Source organism: Coturnix japonica, chromosome 19 (genome assembly GCF_054131305.1).
Source record: "Coturnix japonica strain WE chromosome 19, WE-NBRP24, whole genome shotgun sequence".
Taxonomy (NCBI): domain Eukaryota; kingdom Metazoa; phylum Chordata; class Aves; order Galliformes; family Phasianidae; genus Coturnix; species Coturnix japonica.
This window is the reverse complement of record NC_140681.1, coordinates 2733076-2748657: the sequence shown is the minus strand read 5'-3', so window position 1 is coordinate 2748657 and position 15582 is coordinate 2733076. Positions and strand designations below refer to the sequence as shown.

The following is a 15582-nucleotide window of genomic DNA, read 5'->3' as shown; positions in this document are numbered from 1 at the left end:
AGGGTAAGGGCATTGGATCAGCCTGTCAGCACCCTAAGGAGGGCTTCCATGAGGATCAGACAAAGATTGCTTGGAAGAGCAAAAAGGGCAGAGCCTTTGGAGATGGCCCTTTCTAGCCCTGAGCAGGAAATGGTGCTGCTATCAAGGAAGGTTGTAATGAACGTGCTGCAGAAAGGTGGGAAGTGCCTGGAACCCAGCACAGCCAGTGCACCTGAGCCACGGCAAAGAGCCAGGCAGTGAGAGCTCCCAATGCCAGATGAAAGTTCCAAGTGGGAAAACCTGGAGAAGGGAAACTGAGGAAAGCACTCCCAAAGCATCCTGGAAGGCTTCCCTTCACAAAGACACTCAAGAAACCATGGGAAGTGTTTGCAGCATCTTGCAATCCTTCATAGCTTCTCATTCTGAGCAAGAATTTGGCTGCAGCCACAGCCATCTGTCATGGACTGACATCTAGGGGTCACTCCATGACACCATCCCAACTGCCTCTCATGGCATGGCAGGAAGGAACAACAAGGCCTGTTGGAACAGCAACAAGCCAGAGAAAAGCCTCCAGTGATCCAACCAGTGCCAGTCATAGAATCCTACAATCATAAAAGGTGGTAATGACCGCGAAGATCAATTGTTCCAACCAACAACCCATCCCCACCATGCCCACTGACCATGTCCCTCAGTGCCATGTCTCTGTGATTCATGAACGCCTCCAGGGATGCTGACCCCACCACCACCCTGGGCAGCTGTGCCACAGAGGAGGACTGGTGTCCCTGAAGGCAATGTGCCCAGAGCTGTGTGTGGGCAACACAGAGGAGCCCGAAGTGCTGGACCGGTGGCTGAGTCTGGTGTGGGGAGTGTTGGAGAGGGTGAGGGCACCAGTCAGCCTGTGGTGTGATTAAGGAGGGCTTCCCTGAGGATCAGGGAAGTACAGGCAAGTAGTGCCTGAGTACAGGCAGTGCCTGACCAGGCTGAAACTGGAGCGTGAGAATATAAAGAGGCGAGAAGAGGTAGGCAAAGCCCAGTGCTGGCAGGCACGTGTCAGTGGCATTGCACCGAAGGCACGGGCTTTACTTGATGGATCTGAGGGCGATGGGGAAAGCAGAAGAGGTGTGGGCTGGGCTGGTGGGCCGGGCATTGATGCATAGAAAGGACAACCCAGAGCACTGAGGGGATCCCTTCTCTTCTGCCCTCGCTGAGTGGCTGAAGCAGAGTGCTGGCCCTCATCTGCATAAATCATCACCATGCAGGCTGGGAAGCACTTTCTGAGACAAGACCGAGCCTAAACCTGCTCACCCTTTGAAGGAAAAGCTTTGTCAAGCAATTACTGTGTTGCAGAAATTTCTCCACAGACCAAGGACAGACATGGACAGATCTTGTCTGGGTTCAGCCACTTCTGTGGATGTGGTTGTGGAAGAGAAAGGCAGCGCTCTGCAGCCTCACAAACCAGGTGGCCGCCTGTGGGAATACAAGAAAAGCTGTTCAGAGCAGCAGCTGTGGAGCAAGATAAACAGCATGAGAACCAAGGACACCTCTGCAGGGAGAAGAAGAGTCTCACAGCTCTGATTGGATATGTGCCTGCATGGACAGTTGAAAAGTGTTTTGTAGAATGCTTTGTTGACATGTAAGGTGTTTGGGAAAGTTGTAAGGGCGGATGGGAAAGTTAGAAAATAACAACTTGTGAAGGTATATAAGGGATGTGAGAACTTGTAATAAACGATTTGGATCGTTCACATCTGAGTCCGTGCCGAGTCGCTGCAAATGGCGCCCAACGTGGAGCAAATCAACCCGCGGCTGAGCGAGCCCGGTCCGGCAGCGTCGCCCGACTGAACTTCGGAGAGACTGTTTGGCGCGCACCCGCACCGTTCTGCAGGACAGAAGGTGAGCAGTCGGGAACTATGGGGAGCTCACTAACGAGGGAGCAACGAGTACATCTCGAAGTATTGCGTTCAGTGTTACTGTATCAGGATGAGACTGTGTCTACTTCAGCATTAGCTACTCTTCTTAAATGGATAAGCAAAAATGTCCCTGAATTTCCAAAAACTGAGTTCTCTTTCGATACAGAACTTTGGGACAAAATCGGCTCAAAACTCTACGAGGCTTCTCTCGCTAAAGACAGAACGGCTGCTAAGCTGTTGCCCGTTTGGAGCCGGATAATGGAAGGGATTAAGCAATCACGACGGGAAAGAATTTATTCCGACCATTCCCTGCCGCCCTCCGTCCCAACCCCGCCGCTGCCTCTCGCTGCGGGAAGCGGCCCGTGCCCGGATCCGACTGGCGGCTCCGACCCCTCCCCGATTCGGGGAGACGAGGGGCCGCGGCCGCCCCCCTTCGCGCTCCCGCCGTTCGCTCCTCCCGCGACATTCGCCGCGTTGCCGCCCTCTACGGCGCCCCCGCCCTTCGCTCCGCCCGCGACTCCCGCCGCGCCCCCGCCCTCCGCCCCCCCCACGTCGTGCGCTGCTGCGTCTGTGCCGCCGGCGCGTAACGTGGTTAAAGACACGGACGGATCGAAACCAGGGGATCGTTGTGACCCCGGTCCAGTATATCCGGAATGCGAATCGGGCGCATTTCCTCCTGATGATAATTTGAAGGGAGCAGGAACGACAAATTTCCCTACAGCGTACTGTGATGTCTTAGAGCAGTGCAGAAAAGAAGCAATATTAAGGGGTGATGCTGACACGTTGCAAGCCTTTCCTGTGTTGTATCAGCCGAATCACGCCCCCCGTTGGGAATCTCTGCCTTATGAGGCAGTGAAAGAGCTAAGGAAGTCAGTGAGAACATACGGAGTTCAGTCAGCCTTTACATACAATCTTCTGGTTGCAATTGGTGATAGTTATGTTATGACCCCTCATGACTGGAAAAGTGTGTTACGAATGATCCTCTCTCCCATGCAATACACCGTGTTCATGACTGAATACCGGGATCAGGCTGCTGTCCAGGCCTTGAATAATTTGAACAACCTAAATCATATTGGCCTAGAGGAACTCATGGGGGAGGGGGCCCGGGCAACACCTCAGGCACAGGCACAGCTGGACAGGCAATGCCTGGAGCAAGTTAAGACTTTGGTGTTGCGTGCTGTCCGTCGGGTTCCTGATATTAATTCACCCGATGCTTCATTTACTTCAATTAGGCAAGAGGCTACTGAGCCTTACATTAAATTTCTTGAACATTTGCAAAATTCATTAGAGAGACAAGTAGAAAATGAAGCTGCCCGAAATGTCTTGCTTAAGCAATTAGCAGTAGAAAACGCAAATGCAGACCCATCAATTACTGACTTGATTAAAGCCTGTCAAGATGTTGGCACAGAAAGTCATAAAATGGCCCTGCTAGCAGATTCATTGGCAGCCCAACTTGATGCAGGGACAGCTCAAAAAGTGAAGTGTTACAATTGTGGGGAACCAGGTCATGTCCAACGGGACTGTAAAAAGCCCAAGCGAGCAAATAAAAATGCTTCTGCTGTTCCAACTCGACCCTGTCCACGGTGCAGGAAGGGGCTACACTGGGCTAGAGGCTGCCGACCCAAACTTCTTGTTGCTGCACAGCCCTGCGATCTGCCGGGAAACGGCAAGAAGAGCGCGAGACCGCGCGCTATGACAGCAAATACGGTCCCGACTCAGCCAGACGCTGCCTGGCCAGCTCACTCAGACCAGCCACCATTGGCAGCGCAGGAGTGGATTTGTCCACTGCCCAGTCAGTGACGCTGACTGATAGAACCGTGACTCTCATTCCAACAGGGGTAATGGGTCCCCTTGGGGCCGGGCGTAGCGCCCTCTTGTTAGGACGTTCTTCTGTTACAAGGATGGGACTTTTTGTTTTACCTGGAGTTATAGATGCTGACCATACCGGGGAAATTAAGATAATGGCATGGACACCCTCACCCCCCTGTTTTATTCCAAAAGGCCAAAAAATAGCACAATTAGTCCCTTTTCATTCTATGACCAAACCTGGTATTAGAGATCGAACCGGTGGATTTGGGAGCACAGATAAACCTGTTGTGCTATGGACCACACAACTGTCAAAAGACAAACCATTATTACCATGCTTAGTAAATGGCAGACAGTTATTAGGACTAGTGGATACTGGAGCTGATGTTACCATCATTAAGTCCAGTGATTGGCCCTCTGAGTGGCCACTAAGAGATCCTAATTCTGCTATTGTGGGGGTTGGGGGCCTACAGCAGCCAAAACAAAGTGCCCAAATTTTATCTTTTGAAGGGCCTGATGGTTGCATTGCTCACGCTGCTCCTTACATTTTGCCAATTCCCTGTACTTTGTGGGGTCGTGATCTCTTAAGTCAGTGGGGTATGATTTTGCAGACAAATTTTCAGTGAGGACCATTGATCGGCAGCAACCTATACCCTTAGCTTGGAAAACAGAACAACCTATTTGGGTAGATCAGTGGCCCTTAAAAAGAGAAAAGTTGCTGCACTTACATGAGTTAGTTCAAGAACAGCTAGCTGCTGGTCATATAGTGCCTACTACCAGCCCTTGGAATACTCCGGTTTTTGTTATCCTCAAGAAGAGTGGAAAATGGAGACTTTTACAGGACTTGCGTGCTGTCAATGCAGTAATTGAGCCTATGGGAGCGTTGCAGCCTGGCCTTCCTTCACCCTCAATGTTACCTTTGGATTGGCCTATAGCAGTCATTGATTTGAAAGACTGTTTTTTTACCATTCAGCTTTATCCGGAAGATGCACCACAATTTGCTTTCTCAGTGCCCTCCATCAACCTACAAAGCCCTGCTCAGCGGTATCATTGGACAGTGTTACCACAAGGAATGCTTAATAGTCCAACAATATGTCAATTGACTGTAGCAAATGCATTACAACCAGTACGAAAGGCTAGACCTCATGTCCTTATTTATCATTACATGGATGATATTTTAATAGCAGCAGAACAAGAAGAGGGTCTAAAGGACGCTTTACTGCTCGTCTGGGAGGCAGTCCAATCTATTGGCTTACAAATAGCAGAAGAAAAAGTGCAACTTAGTTCTCCATGGAAATATTTAGGATGGAAAATTGCATCTCACACTATCCAGCCACAAATCCTCAAAATAGTACCTCACGTATGGACGTTAAACGATCTGCAAAAGTTATTAGGAACCATCAATTGGTTGCGGCCACTTTTGGGAATTACTACTCAAGAGCTGCGTCCTTTATTCAAACTACTGAAAGGAGACCCAGATCTAACTTCTAAAAGACAATTAACACCAGAAACACAACAATGCTTAGACTCTGTAATAACATCAGTGCAAAATCGATATAGCCATCGTGTTTGTTTATCACTTCCAGTACATCTCATAATAATATCCAACTTCTATCAGCCATATAGCTTGTTATGTCAATGGGATACCTCAAGAAAGGATCCTCTCATTATTCTCGAATGGGTATTTTTACCTCATACATTTTCAAAAACTATTACATCACAAGTGGAAATGTTTGCTATGCTAATACAGCGAGGTCGACATCGTCTACAAATTCTACCAGCTCTTGACCCTGATTGCATATACGTACCTGCTATTAAAAAAGATTTAGATTGGATGCTTGCGCAGTCACTTCGTTTTCAGACTGCTATGGCAGACTATACCGGACAATTGTCCACTCATCCTCCCAAACATCAGTTACTACATAATTTGGCTGATATCCCCATTGCTACTAATACTTTACTTTCACATGTTCCAATACCTAATGCTGTTACTGTATTTACAGATGGCTCTGGCAAGACACACCAAGCAGTGGTTCTCTGGCGTGCGACTGCTACACAATGGCAGTCAGATGTACATGTTGTTGATGGATCACCTCAAGTTGTAGAACTTGCTGCAGTAGCTCGAGCTTTCCAAATTTTTTTAGATCAAAAGCTTAATATAATAACTGATTCTTTGTATGTTACAGGTATCATTCAGCGGATTGAAGGATCCTTTCTTAAGGAAGTTAATAATCCGGTTTTGTTTGTACAGCTCAAGCGAGTCTTGCATTATGTTTCTCACCGTACTCTTCCTTATTTTATTATGCACATTTGATCGCATACTACATTGCCTGGTCCTTTAACTGAGGGCAACCGTAAGGCTGATCAAGCCACAGTCGCTTTTGCTACTCCTCAATTATTTGAGCAAGCACGACTCTCCCATCAATTTTTCCATCAGAACAGGAGAGCCTTACAAAAACAATTCCAACTGACAGTGGATCAAGCCTGTAACATTATTCTAACATGCCCAGACTGCCAGGCAATTGTCCCTTTGCCTCAAACTGGGACAAATCCGCGTGGAACAGCCCCTCTTCAACTCTGGTAGACAGATGTCACTCATGTTCCTGAATTTGGCCGTCTAAAATACGTACACGTAACGATAGATACTCATTCTTCTTACATATTTGCCACAGCACATACAGGTGAACGCAGTCGCGACACCCGTAAACACTGGTTATCTGCTTATGCTGCTATGGGAATCCCTCATACGATAAAAACAGATAATGGGCCCGCTTATACCTCTAAGGCCACTCGAACTTTCCTTCAAGAATGGGGGGTTAGACATATTACAGGCATCCCTCATTCTCCCACTGGACAAGCTATCATTGAGCGTACTCATCAAACACTGAAATCTGTTCTTGATAAACAAAAAAGGAGGAATACGGGAGACACACCACAAGAAAGATTATGTAAGGCTTTGTTTGTGCTGAATTTTTTGAATCGTGATCATACAAATACAACTCGTGTGGATCGTCATTTTGGGGCCTCCCCAGTGCTCAAGGAACGGCCAATGGTTAACATTCGAAATATGGCCACAGGGCACTGGGAAGGTCCCCCATTGATAACGTGGGGTTGTGGATATGCTTGTGTTTCTACAAGGACTGGCCCTACATGGGTTCCGGCAAGATATGTTCGGCCTCATCTCAAGGCAGAAAATAACACCCAGCCTTAATAATGATTGTGATTATATGCCTTTTACTTCATTGATATTGCTTTGTAATTTGTTGTATTGCAAATAATAATTTTAGTAATGGTAAGACATAGTAGGTAACTCTTCCACATTACTGGTATAAATTTAAGAATTAGAATTATTAAGCATTATTTAGATTATTGTGTGTCTTTCCTATTTTGGCAGTAGATAGACTATAAGTTCAATAGGATTTGATGTTACCAATGCTGGAAATTATAGGAATAGCTCTTTTAGTGTACTAGTAATGTTCAGTTATGATTTTATTAGCCTATCAACTAGCCTCTTCTTAGTTTGTAAAAATAAGACCCTGGAAAAGAATCCTGGACAAACGGATGATTCTTAAACATAACAATTATTAACTCTTTTTCATCTCACTAATGGGGATTTTCAAAATATGACCATGCATCAATTGAAACGAAGGTGCTTGCTAAAAAAGCTAACCTCGGCAATTTATTCTGTTTTGCAAGCAGGTGTTCCACTTGGGCTCTGTACCACGCACTGGCCATGCGGATGCAGTGTACAAATGGAAAATACCATTCAGACCCTGAGTAGGAAAAGAGCAAGAGAGAATCCGTGGTGGATGAGAAAGGGAAAGTGCACCTTGAAGCAGGGGACGCCCTGCTGGCGCTGCCTATCGCATCCACCGCCAACATGATCCTTCTCTCTCCTTTTCTGCAGTTTTCTGCCTCTCCAGGGACAATAAGTAATAATGTGCTAGCTTAGGGGGTATTTGCTTCATGCTAACGGGATGGTTTAAAATGGATAACATGAAATTGAAGTCTTTTCTAACCCATTTCAGATTTACACAGAATTGGATTCTCAGGGATTCTTTTCCAGGTTGTAGGAACTTAGGTCGCAGGCAAAATGCGTCTGATATTTTAGTGGATTTAACCATATATTTTGTCATTTGCCTTATCTCCTTTTTCATTTTCAGAATATTGTCAATCGAGGCCTTGATTGAGTTATAATGATTATGTTATTAATATAATTAGTGTTATTATTTTATAGTATGGTAGTAGCTTGTCAATAAACAAAAAAGGGGGAATTGTGGGAATACAAGAAAAGCTGTTCAGAGCAGCAGCTGTGGAGCAAGATAAACAGCATGAGAACCAAGGACACCTCTGCAGGGAGAAGAAGAGTCTCACAGCTCTGATTGGATATGTGCCTGCATGGACAGTTGAAAAGTGTTTTGTAGAATGCTTTGTTGACATGTAAGGTGTTTGGGAAAGTTGTAAGGGCGGATGGGAAAGTTAGAAAATAACAACCTGTGAAGGTATATAAGGGATGTGAAAACTTGTAATAAACGATTTGGATCGTTCACACCTGAGTCCGTGCCTGAGACGCTGCAGCCGTCCTCCAGGCAATACTGTCCAGTCTGGCCAACGCAGAAGGCTGAAAGTGGCTTTGGATCAGCATGGCCATCAGTGAGCTTGAAGGGTACAGAATGTGCAATGAAGCTGCTCAGAATGGGGCAGGGAAAGCTCCAAGCTCTCTGGAAGCAGCTCTACTGATACCACCTCGACAAGAAAGCTATGCTTCCCTGGAGACCATGAATTAGAGCTATGTTGGAGCTGCTCGGGCAAACCCAGAGTCTTCGAGAGGTGAAGACCCTGGTGCTTAGATATCATGCCCCTCCTACTGCACTGCCCCTGCCCTCTCAGCTACTCATTAGGACCCTCCAGTTGTATCAGAAGAGGTTTATACTGGACATAAGAATAAACTTTTTCTCTCAGGCACTGGAATGTCTGCCCAGGGAGGTGGTGGAGTCACTGTCCCTAGCAGTGTTCAAGAGGTGTCTGGATAGGGAGCTAGGAGAGGTGGGTTAGTGTTTTCCTGTAGCTATGGGGTATGGGAGATTGGTAATCACAGCCTGAACCTCTGATTAATCAGCTGAGGCAAGTGTTGGGTCAGCTGTGGGAGCACAGGTAAGAGTAATGGAGCTGTGCTCCTGGAAGGGGTGGAGCTTGACTCCACCTCCTCTAGACCTCATTTAAAGGCTGACCACCACTATGGCAGCATCTCTTGGAGATTGGTCCTTGGTGGTGATTGCCTTGGTGTTTCCCAGCAGACTGAGGGCTTCCATACAGGTGAGTTTTTCCTGTAAATAACCTTTTGGATATGTACTACCATCTTTTCATTATTGTCACTGTACGTATAGTAAAGGGAGAATGGTTGGACTGGATGATCTTGTAGGTCCTTTCCAACCTTGTGATTCTATGATGATTCTAAGGGCCAGTAATGGCACAGTAGGTTTGAATATTGAAGCGACCAACACAGGCCTCCTTGGGATGGGTTTCCAGAGCACTTGTTGCAGCCACCTGTCACTGGTGGAGGACACAAGGCGGTTGTGCTGCTTTCCCTGGGAACATGCTTAGCCCCAACACCCTGTTGGCAGTTCCCACTCCTGCTGTTGTCTGGATGCCTTGCACTGCCTGAGTGTTGAGGAGGCAGCTCAATCCTGGATGGGATGAAATCTGTGGCCCCTCTTTTATGGCAGGGGATGGTGCGGCATGGGGTGGCTCCCCTGCCACTGGGACCCCACAGTTTTGTGGAAGGCTGCCTGTGTAGGTACCTCAACAGTTCTTGGGCTTTTGAAGAAACATGGGCAGGAGAAAGGTTGCTACACTATCTAATGAAGTTTGGTCTTCTGTGTAGACTCTGACCATCTGCTCATTTCTGCGCACTGGGCACAAAGATTGAACTAACACTGTGGCTCTTCTCAGGAGTGCTGGTGGAGCAGGCATGCTGGAGGGATAGGGGAGGAGAAGGGCAGAGTCAGGGAGTGGCAGAGAGAAGCCCTTGTCTGCTGATGCAAAACCTCCTGCCTTGCGTGATGAAGCATGAGGGAGACTGAGGGAGAAATGCTGCAGGATGGAGGGCCATAGATGTGGGAATTTCAGGAAGTGCTCAGGGATGTGACTTAGCTGTGGACTGCAATGAGTTTAGGTGGTATGTTTACGTTGAGGTTGGACTTGATCTTGAAGGTCTTTCCCAACCTGAGCAATGCTATGATTCTAAGCACAGCAGCTGCTGGTAGGCTGCACGGATCTTTTGAAGAAGGCGGCTTTGGGAGTTGTTAAAATAGGAGTGACCTGCATGAAATGTTCTTACACAGCTACTGAGAATGACGCGTTTGTGAGCACTGAAACAAACAAGCAAAGCTTTTCTGTGTGGACATTCCATGTTTTGTGCTGATATACGAGGATGTCTGTATTGTTCAGAGAATGACAAAAGCGTTGCGGTGGGAAGAAGGCTGTGGAAGTGACCCAGGCCAGGCCCCAGGCTCAAAGCAGGGCCAGCTGGAGCAGCTTAGCACGAGTGCACCCAGAAGGGCCTCCATGCAGCTGCAGGCTTGCCGCGTGTCATTGCACGTCATTGTGATGCAACAGTGGGTGAGAGTGACATAAAGCTGCAGGCTGGAACTCCGGCTGGGGTGGCCTCAGTTCGCTGCTGCTGGAGTGAGAGGTGGTAGCGGAAGGTTGCAGCTCTCAGAGAGTTCCTACCAGGAGCCATGGAGTGCTGTGGCAGTGCTGGATTCCGAAATGCAGATGAATTTCTGAGCATAGTGGGGAAGAGCGGAAAGGTGAGCGCTGCTACATCAAGAGAGGGCTGAGTGCAGCAGCCTGGGGTATGCAGGGCTGCTCTGGGGCTGTAGATGCTCTCCAGAGGCTGAGGGACACTTCTCCTCATGCTGGTGCTGGAGAAGGCTTGCAGGGAATCGCACCTCTCTGCACATCCCAGCATCGGGTACAGAAGTGGGGAGGGAGCTGCCAAAGGGAGAGGAGGTGGGCTGGAGAGGGGAATGGAGTGTCTGAGTGTCCAAGCGTGTCTTTGTCTTTCTAGCTCCGACCCGGAGGACAGGAAGTTGGAGCAGGAGGTAGCTGGCTGCTGGACCTTCCACTCGGGGTTAAAATCCCTGTGCAGCCCGGCACCAAGCTCCTCTTTGCCAGGAGAAAGCTGGGGGAAAAGGTGAGAGGAGGAGGGAAGCGTCAAAAAGGGCTCTTGTTTCCTGGGGTTGCCGCCATGCCAAGGAGGCCTTGTGGCCACTGGCTCTACTGTGGGACCTATGGCCCTTTGCCCCAACTGCATACGGGAATGAGGGGATGCTTCTGGCTCCACAGCAGGGAGACAACCAAGGGCTGGTCAATAGCAGTGCCCACCAGTCAGGAGAGGGTCTGAAAACTGGGATTTTCACACCGGATGAGCTTATCAGCAGCAGTTCCCTCACCTTATCTGGCACCAGGCAAGCAGGCAGCTGCTGGCCATGTGTTGGGATGCCGGGGCCAGGCACTCATCTGGCACAGCCAGAAATGTGGAGACCGGGTCGTTCCTGGAGGAGGGTGCAACCCTCTGCTCTCCCTCTTGGAGGACTTAGGAAAACCCAGACATGACTGTTTGGGAAAGAGGCAAGAGGCCAGCCTGTGGGTGTGAGCAGCTTGGAAGTGTCTCTGTCTCTTTGCTGCTCTCTCCTTCCCCATTCACACTCTACAACACATCTCTTCCAGCTCCACCAGCCTTCTCCTCAGTTTGACCTGGGAGATCCGTACAGTCGCAATCTGCGCACAGAGTACAACAGCCTGCATGACCCGCATCTGCGGGGCTACTACGACCACAAAGCCAACCTGCGGAACCTGAAGAACAGGGGCTTGGTCACCAAGGATGGCAGAGTAGGTTTGGCTGTTGGGCTGACCAACACGGGTCTCCTCAGGAGGGCTTTCCAGGGGTTTTTCATGCAGCCAGGAGTCTTCTCAGCCGTGGGAAGGAGGGAGGAGGCAGCGGGACCCCAGCTTGGGTCAGGAAGGGTGCAGAGGAGCAGCTCCCCTGCTGCTGGGGGCCTGCACATTGGTGGGCAGCTAGCTCGGCAGTTTTTGGGTACCATCTACCCTTGTCTCTCTGTAGGTCGTCTGCACTCTGAAAGAGTTCAATGAGTACAGGCAGTACCTGACCAGGCTGAAGATGGAGCATGAGAATATAAAGAGGCGAGAAGAGGTAGGCAAAGTCCAGTGCTGGCAGGCACGTGTAGAGTGGCATGGCACTGAGGGCATGGGCTTTACTTGATGGATCTGAGGGAGATGGGGAAAGCAGAAGAGGTGTGGGCTGGGCATTGATGCATGGAAAGGACAACCCAGCTTGGGGATGAGTTACCACAGCATACTGGTGTGGGGTGACCTGGAAAGTGGCTTGCACTTTCCACTGCAGCCTCATAAACCAGTACTCATCAGTCTGGTCAGCATAGAAGGCTGAAAGTGGCTTTGCTTCAGCAGGAGCTTCAGGGATGTTCAAAGAACACAGGACGTGCAATGAAGGTGCCTGTCAAGTTGCCTAAACTTGAGACAGGCAGCAGAGGTGCCAAGCTCCCTCAAAGCGTCTGTGCTGATGCTGCCTCAACAGGAAAGCTACGCTTCCCTGGAGGTCATGAGTTTAGAGCTATGTCTCAGCACAGGGAAGATCAGCGTCTTCAAGAGGTGGATGGGACTCAGGAGAAAGAAGCGTTGGAGGAGGTGAAGGCGCTGGATCCATCTGCTGATGCCTTAAGGAGAGCCTCCATCAGAATCAGACAAAGATTGCTCGGAAGTACAGAGAGAGCAGAGCCGTCAGAGATGTCCCCTTCCAGCCCTGAGCTGGATGCTGCACAGCAGGCAAGGGAACTTGTAGCAAACGTGCTGCAGAATGCTATGAATTCCTTGAAATCTAGCTAGAATACACTAGATACAATCATGACATAAGAAGACTGGGTAATTAGCATACTGTGCAACATACAATTGGTTGCCTTGTCCCAACTACATAGTCTAATAAAATCCTGACAACATCACAACTTCTATCCTCGCCACTGCCTAGTTCTTGTTTTTCTGCTTCTCTTGTTCATTAAGCTTTCTTACAAGGATGTAATATCCTTGAGGTTATCATGTCCTTCCTGTTCTCTCAGCCAACTCCCAACACATCCTAGCAGGCTTCCCTTGACAAAGCCTCCTGAGAAGCTGCTGGAAGTGTCTGCAACGTGTTGCAATCCTCTGTAGCTTCTCACTCCAAGCAGGAGTTTGGTGCTGAATATTCAATATTCAAGCTTCCCACCAACCATCTTTCTCAGAGGCAGCTGCAGCCATCACAGGTGCCTCTGTCATGGCAGAGCAGGAAGGAAGGATGATGCTTATAAGAACAGAGCCCAGCAACAAGCCAGAGAGAAAAGTTGCCCATGATCCAACTGATACCAAGCGCTGCTGAGGTGTCTCATCTGAGTCGCAGCGCTGTAAAGAAGTGCACTGAAAACACCCTCTCCAGTGTGTGGAGGAGGAGGAGGAATTGTTTCTTGAGTGCGCCAAATCCATAGTCACTGAAATAGTTTAAGAATGAAGAATATTGTAGAGAATGAGCTGCAATCAAAGGCCTTAAGTGCAGTGTTAGATGCCAACATCACGGCATCTGCGATGGTGAGTTCCGTATCAGAGCAGAGCTATAAGGCTCAGGCAGCACCTGGGCTACAAGTGAGCTCTGGGAGGCCTGCTGTCAGGGAGCCCTGCCCAAAGGTGACAAGGAGAGCTCTCTAAGGACCTCCAAAGCTCACCTGATCTTCTGCCACTCATCCGGTGTGGCTCTGGTCGAGGTGTTCCCGGCATGCCTGAAGGCCTTCAGAAGACCCTGGATGCACCTCTGCACCTGTTGGAATACAAGACTATTCAGAGCTGAAGCTGTGGGGCGGCAAGATAGAGGGCATGAGAAAGCAATGCTGAGAACCAGGGAGACCTCCAGAAGAGATAAAACAAAAGCCAAGTGAGCTGTGTAATCTCTGTGTGATAATGATGTCCTTGGAGATAATGAATTCAGAGCTATGTTTGAGCTACATGGGCAAACAGAGTATTCAAGAGGTGAAGACTCTGGTGCTTAAATATCACGCCCCTCCTACTGCACTGCCCCTGCCCTCTCAGCTACTCATCAGGACTTGGGGCTCTTTGGCTGCAGAAGGGTTGGGAATTTAGGCTGACCAGCAAAGATCTCAGGAGGACCCTGCAGGCCTCCTGATGCAGCTGCCTGTTGCTGTTGGGAGGCATGGGGAGCCCTCCCTAGGATCAGGTCTAGTCACAGCACCTGGCTGGCAGATCCATCTCCTGCCCTTCTGCGGCTGCCTTGAGCTGCTGGAGCGCAGTGTCTGCTCAGTCCTGGATGGGATGAAATCAGTGGCTGTCCACATGGATGAGCCTGCCAGCAAGAGTTCCTTCCCCATATCTGGCACCAGGCAAGCAGGCAGCTGGGGCCCTGCCTGCAGCTGCTGGCAGTGAGTTGGGACGCTGGGGCCAGGCATCCATCAGGCACAGAAATGTGGAGACCAGGTCGTTCCTGGAAGGAGGGTGCAACCCTCTGCTCTCCCTCTTGGAGGACTTAGAAAAACCCAGACGTGTCTGTTTGGGAAATGCACACTTAGGCCAGACTGAACCAGCCCTGCTGCCCTCTGCCTCAAACATGCTGTGAGGAGCTGTACACTGCTGCACCTCCCCTGTCCGGGGCTTCTGCACAACTTGATCTTCTCAGGGTCCCCCTGGAGCTGTCTCTTCTCCATGCTGCACAGCCCCATCTCTCTTTCAGCCTGTCTTGGAGGCATTCTTTCCCTTGGGCCATTTTTGTGATGCTCTGCACACACTTCAATAGGTCCATGTCTCTCATGCACTGAGGACTCCACGTCTGGACACAGTGCTCCAGGTGAGCTGTCAGAGCAGAGGGGCAGGATCCCCACCTTCACCCCACTGCTCACACTTCCAGTGCCTCACTACCCTCAAGGTGAAGAATTTTCCACTAGCTCCTTGAATATCTCTATTAGAGAACTGGCTGCGGGGAGCCCTCAAGCAGCTGCAGCTGAGCTGTGCTCTGTGACAGCGACAGGGCCTGAGGAACAGCACAGAGCTGTCAGGGAAGGACCAGCTGGGGGTCAGGGCAAGGCCGTGCCCCAGAGGTGGGTGTGCATGGGGCAGGCTGCCAGGGCGGCACGGCCCCGAGCTGTGCTGGGGCGCTGCTGTGCGGAGCAGCTTTGGGGATGTTCTGCGCTTATGGGCTCCGGGACAACAGAGCAGCCCCGCTGTCCACAAGCGCTGCGGCCGAGCAGAACACGCGAGGAACCCACGGCACCACGCGTGGCCGTCGGGAGTCCGCCCGGCTCCAAGAGCGGGAAAGGAGCGTGTTCTGTGAGGAGGGGCCGGCACGGAGGGACGGAGCCCGGCTACAGCGCGGGAGCCCAGAGCCGCCGGGAGCCGCTCCGCGCACTGTGCCGCGGGTGTCCGGTACCGCACGGACACAACCCGACCGGCAGCACCAGCCGCCGCCGTCCGTCCCCGCCCGGCGCAGGAAGAGGCGTTACCGCGGCCGCCACCTCCCAGTTCCGCCGTCCCCGCGCAGCCGCAGCCCGCGCCGCCGGGCCGGAGCGCTGCCCGGAGCCCCGCCGCGCTGCCATGGCGCCGAGGCGGCGCTGGGGCCTGGCCGGGGCGGGCTCCCTGCTGCCGCTGCTGTGCGCCCTGCTCCGCGCCGCCGCCGACACCAGCACCGGCCGGGTGGGTGCCGGTCGCGTCGCTGAGGGCGGCTGTGCCGGGAGGAACTCTGCGGGCGGGAGCGGGGCGGCGGGCGGGGGGTGGCCGGGGGCGGGCGGGGAGGCGCCCCCCGAAATCTCGGCGCCCCCCG

General features: G+C 50.8%; 2 protein-coding genes across 5 annotated transcripts in view; both read left to right on the top strand.

Annotated features, from left to right (window-relative positions):
* Nucleotides 1-8721: 8721 nt before the first annotated feature.
* On the top strand, nucleotides 8722-12740 carry LOC107322827 (uncharacterized). Of its 4 annotated transcripts, none has more exons than XM_085520615.1 (5): nucleotides 8722-9008; nucleotides 10765-10890; nucleotides 11427-11588; nucleotides 11821-11910; nucleotides 12360-12740. In XM_085520615.1, exons 1-5 carry the CDS (start codon nucleotides 8931-8933, stop codon nucleotides 12618-12620), a joined length of 717 nt encoding a protein of 238 aa, XP_085376741.1. In that variant the 5' UTR covers nucleotides 8722-8930; the 3' UTR covers nucleotides 12621-12740. The 4 variants fall into 4 exon arrangements, with proteins under 4 accessions (XP_085376741.1, XP_085376739.1, XP_085376740.1 ...); XM_085520613.1 differs by having other exon boundaries at nucleotides 12183-12740; XM_085520614.1 differs by having other exon boundaries at nucleotides 8723-9008; nucleotides 12186-12740.
* A 2531-nt stretch (nucleotides 12741-15271) lies between these two features.
* Nucleotides 15272-15582, top strand: part of LOC146757784 (matrix metalloproteinase-24) — a 43815-nt gene continuing 43504 nt past the window's right edge. Inside the window, exon 1 of the mRNA XM_085520120.1 lies at nucleotides 15272-15455. Coding sequence (XP_085376246.1) covers nucleotides 15357-15455 — 99 coding nt within the window. The 5' untranslated portion in view covers nucleotides 15272-15356. The remainder of the gene's footprint in view (nucleotides 15456-15582) is intronic.

Excerpts from the sequence above, each read along its gene's own strand:
- LOC107322827 (XM_085520613.1), top strand. The coding sequence starts at position 8,931 with ATGGCAGCATCTCTTGGAGATTGGTCCTTGGTGGTGATTGCCTTGGTG. Across the intron at positions 11,589-11,820 it reads TGGTCACCAAGGATGGCAGA|GTCGTCTGCACTCTGAAAGA; the intron begins GTAGGTTTGGCT and ends GTCTCTCTGTAG. Across the intron at positions 11,911-12,182 it reads ATATAAAGAGGCGAGAAGAG|CAGGAGCTTCAGGGATGTTC; the intron begins GTAGGCAAAGTC and ends GCTTTGCTTCAG.